Genomic DNA, 4,873 nt, shown 5'->3' with positions numbered 1-4,873 from the left:
CAGCAACCAAAAACCCATATTTCCAGAATCAGTGTTGGAGTATATACATAAACAACTGGAAAATCAGTTAACAGAAAACTGAATCTGTATAAATATAGTAAATAGTACATTTAATAGGAATTTGCTGTTCATTTCTAAGTGACTGTGAGAACTGAGAAGAAACTTCTCTCTGTAAGTGACTGGTTCTATCATATTTGGGTTGTGTAAATTAGGATTTACTTTTAGTACATTGTTGATTCCAAAATCATCTTGTTGAACCAGGCCCTATAGCTTTTGGTATCCTTCTTCTAAAGTTGCTTTACCTGATCCAGTGGATTTTTTGTTCTTTTGTCTCATCTGTCAATTATTGTGCTTACCATTAATTTTTTTGTTTTAAAAAAATTTCACTTTTGCCCGGTCACTGACTCTTTCTTGTCATTTCCTTGTTCTTCCTCTTTTCTGACTCTAGCAATTTTCTGTTTGTAAGCATAATTATTCCTGGTATTGATGCACTCACCTTCCTGCTTCTGCTCTTTACCTTCTTCCTTCTGCTCCTCACCTCTCCTCATGTTTTTTTTATTATCTTGCTCCAGCCTTTATATCATTTCAGCCTACTCCTATTTCTTTTGATGTTCCTGTTGCCTTAAAGTATCCATAGCAGCCCTAAACTCCTAATAGCCAGTGAGATTATCTCACTGGACTCGCCTTCGGAAGGGCAACAGTTCAAATTTCTGACCAGCCACCCAGATTCAGTTTTTCCATGATTTCCCTACATTGTAAAAGAAAATGTCAGTATGATTCCTTTGACAAGGGCATGGCCCCTTTCCTCTCCCATCCTTTTGTAATACAAGTTTGTGCTCCATCTCTAATGGACTCACTCTCAATGAGACATTAAACTTAATCTTCCTCCCTTCCTTGTTCCTGCATGGATTCCCTTCAAACTCATTTTTATTGTCAAATGTGTGTTGGTATGTGCAGTTGAAGGCATTATTTCCCCATGTATCTTCTACAGATTCATTTTCCTGGGACTTTTAATCTCTCTTACCTATTTTTACCACAGTCTGTATGCTTGTTATAGCTTCTGCTTCCACTTGTTATCTTCACTGTCCAAATATAGAAGACATGGACAAACTAGATTCTGTGTTGTGGTATCTATATTGCTAGACAGCCAACCCAGTTCATGGAATGCGGATTCTAGTTGCTGTTTGCCAGTGGCAACCATAGTTTGGTTTTTAATACCTCATAAAATTGTTGACTGAATTTAAAAATTTAAAATTCTGTGATTATCTACTTATTAACAAGTAAAATCTTATGTCAAAGGTGTGGTACAGTAGGAAAAGTATTACAATTGAAACTGTGTATATGTCTTGAGGCAGTGTAACTCATCACTTGTAAATACTCAGTATAAATTTAATCCATTATTTGGGAATGAGAGCATTTAGATACTTACAATAAACTTCACACATAATTTCAAACCTTTACAAAACTTTTCCTTGTTGACACCCCCCACAAAATGACGTAAGAAAATTTTTTTATTGCTTACTAAGGGCCATGCCCTTGTCGAAGGAATCATACTGACATTTTCTTTTACAAGCTGTTCATGCAGTAAAACTGTTGGATCAGGCAGGGTGTTTTGATTTATTTTTCTTTATTACTAACTCTATTTAAGGGCGTTTTGCAGATAGTATCCTTATATACCTCTCAATTTGCCTGCAAAATTATCTCATTGTCTGACACATAGTGCACGAGATATAATGTAATAAACATTGATATGCATAAAAAACTAGTTTTTCTTAAATTATAGAGCTAATTCCACAAACTATACTCAACCACTGTATGGTAATGAGAACACTAGCGACTTCCAACAGACTTTAAACACAATTTCATACCTTTCATAAACTTTTTCTGGCTTAAATGGTTAATGCAAAATGTATAAAATGTTAACACATTTGTTAAGCAAACGAAAGTTTGAAGTTGGTAAACACAAGGGAGTTTGATTGATTAAGGAATCAAAGGTTGACTAAGCTGTCCTATTAACCAAAGGTTGTGGCTTTTCAATTGTCAACACTACTGTAATTTTACCATGTTCAAGGTAAAGGTTTGACATGGAATGACATGAAGCTGACCAAATGAGGACAGTGGGATTCCTTAGTTGTTTCCTTTACTTTTTTATTTTGTCCTCTTTGCTGTTCAAATAATTTCACTTGCTTTGGTGACTTAGAATCCTTCAACAACATTAACAATATTCTATCAGTGGATGTGCCAAAACTGTCTTTTATTTCATGATCAGATATTAACTCTAGAGACATACAGAAGCCATCCCAGCTAAACAATACGAACTTCTTGAGTCATAAAGAGTAATAAGTTTCTAGACTTTTCTGTGAATACACATTTTTCATAATTTTTAAAATACGCTTACCGGTAAGTATTTTACCCCCCTGGAAATCAATCAGATAGTATAATTATAAAATGCTCAGTCATTTTATAAGTACAAATTGTGTGAGGATAGAGAAAGAGTTGAGCACATAAATTTGTATGCACATAAAATTGTATTCATCAGAAAATGTCAGTGCAGAAAACACACACACTATCTGTGGCTTACGATGATCACAGCAAAACATTTGTTAAATTCATCACTTGTGCCATCAATGACAGAATGAATAACGAAGTCAGATATGAGAAGGAAATTGGCTATTTTCTGTCCAAAGGAACCAGCTCAGTATTTGCTTTATGTGATTTAGGGAACAAAGAAAAAACTTCCATCTCTGTTTTGCTGTATTTACTTCAGCAGTGGTCATAGTTTGAGACATCATAAATGACTTTTTACAGCAAAGTACATGTTATACTTCCATTAGACATATTTGATATTAATGTTAGTTTTTCTTGATTGGTCTTTGTACAAAACATTGTAATATATTCTGTCCAGCTGGATTTCTTAAACTGTGTGGTTCATTATTTAAGAACACACTCAAGTAACACATAACTGACAGTTTTTATATGCACACTGTCATTAAATGATGTTCATTAGTAATCTTTCAACATTTATAACGAAGTCAGATATGAGAAGGAAATTGGCTATTTTCTGTCCAAAGGAACCAGCTCAGTATTTGCTTTATGTGATTTAGGGAACAAAGAAAAAACTTCCATCTCTGTTTTGCTGTATTTACTTCAGCAGTGGTCATAGTTTGAGACATCATAAATGACTTTTTACAGCAAAGTACATGTTATACTTCCATTAGACATATTTGATATTAATGTTAGTTTTTCTTGATTGGTCTTTGTACAAAACATTGTAATATATTCTGTCCAGCTGGATTTCTTAAACTGTGTGGTTCATTATTTAAGAACACACTCAAGTAACACATAACTGACAGTTTTTATATGCACACTGTCATTAAATGATGTTCATTAGTAATCTTTCAACATTTATTACTTGATTACAAAACACAAATGCCAAGTATGATTTCTTTTGTACCTATTCTTTTTAGCCCAGTTTCATTGGTTTCACTGATCATTCTGATTTTGCTGAACATATTATCAAGGCGTGTGTAACTGATTATGCATTTCTAGTTTCAGTATCAAATGAGATGGTTCATTGGTTAGACACTGTAGTTTTTTCCAGAAGGACAGCAGCCAATTCCCAGTTTGACCATACATATATAGATTTTCCCTCATTCTTTTAAAAGGGTTAAGACGAATGCCAAGGTGGTTCCTTTCAACAGAACATGAACATTTTCCTTTCTCATCCACCCAAATCTGAGTTTGTCTAATTACCTGCTCATCATTAAGCTCTAATCTTCCGTTCTTCCTTTTTAGATACAGTAACATTGAACTTTTTTTTTTACTCTGATTGCCACCAGAACACTCTCTTTACACCTAAAAACATTCTACAGTTTCAGTATGTCAAGGAAACCTATCCTTATTTGTTGAATAAACGTGGATAACTTATGACAAGCAGTTTATAACAGTACAGAATAATTTCACTGCTACTTAATGCTAGGAGTAATTAGAGTATGTGTATAGAATGTATTCATAACAAAAAAATTTACATACTTTCTTTCTGCATAGGTATGCTCCAAGTTATATGTATCCTAGAAGAGTCTACCCAAATTACCTGTCTGGTGCAGGATATGTAATGTCAAATGATGTTGTGAAACAATTGTACACAGCAGCTCTACAGACTCAGCTCTTCCATCTGGAGGATGTATATGTGACAGGACTGTGTTCCAAAGCAGCTGGTATTCGTCCACGTGATCATCCTGCTTTCACATATAGACGTCGTAAAATTATTCCTTGTTTGTTGCGTGATCTTTCAGTTGTCACCAGTCACCACATGGAAAGTGCTCACCTTCTGGAGATTTGGCCACGCATTCAGGACCCAAATCTTGATTGCTCAAAGTTCAATGCATCACAGTATGTGAAGTATAAGAATAAAAAGTGCAACGTTCAACTTTGAAAAATATATTCAGGTTGGGTTTGTTATTATCTTGAATTTTGCATCTGTAATTGAATATTCTTTATAGACTGTGGAGGAGCTGCTCAGATGACTCTACACCTTCACACCTGCACATGTACCTGTAATGAAAACTTTGAAATTTCATGTAATATGCCATATTTCTTCTCCTGATAAATATTTATATTGTATTCCAACATATAACAACAACAGTTAATAACAGGAAACATTGCTTGATCATTCAGTCTGACACCAAACAAAAGACTTTGATGTTACACGAATGAATGATGTTACATGAATGAATGATGTGATGTCATCATAGTCACAGTGCACAGCACAACTCATCACTTTAAACTGAGACACCAGATCATGGAACAAAATCAAAGCCCTGCAGATGCCATAACTCTTGATAATAATGTGAATGCTGTCTGATCTTGTAGA

General features: G+C 34.4%; 1 protein-coding gene across 1 annotated transcript in view; it reads left to right on the top strand.

Moving 5' to 3' along the window:
* Positions 1–4,560, top strand: part of LOC126088308 (lactosylceramide 1,3-N-acetyl-beta-D-glucosaminyltransferase A-like) — a 74,817-nt gene extending 70,257 nt beyond the window's left edge. The window contains exons 3-4 of the mRNA XM_049906439.1: positions 4,048–4,392; positions 4,503–4,560. Coding sequence (XP_049762396.1) covers positions 4,048–4,392; positions 4,503–4,560 — 403 coding nt within the window. The remainder of the gene's footprint in view (positions 1–4,047; positions 4,393–4,502) is intronic.
* Positions 4,561–4,873: the final 313 nt, after the last annotated feature.

The sequence above is a fragment of the Schistocerca cancellata genome, chromosome 6, assembly GCF_023864275.1.
Source record: "Schistocerca cancellata isolate TAMUIC-IGC-003103 chromosome 6, iqSchCanc2.1, whole genome shotgun sequence".
Taxonomy (NCBI): domain Eukaryota; kingdom Metazoa; phylum Arthropoda; class Insecta; order Orthoptera; family Acrididae; genus Schistocerca; species Schistocerca cancellata.
This window is presented reverse-complemented; position numbering and strand designations above follow the sequence as displayed.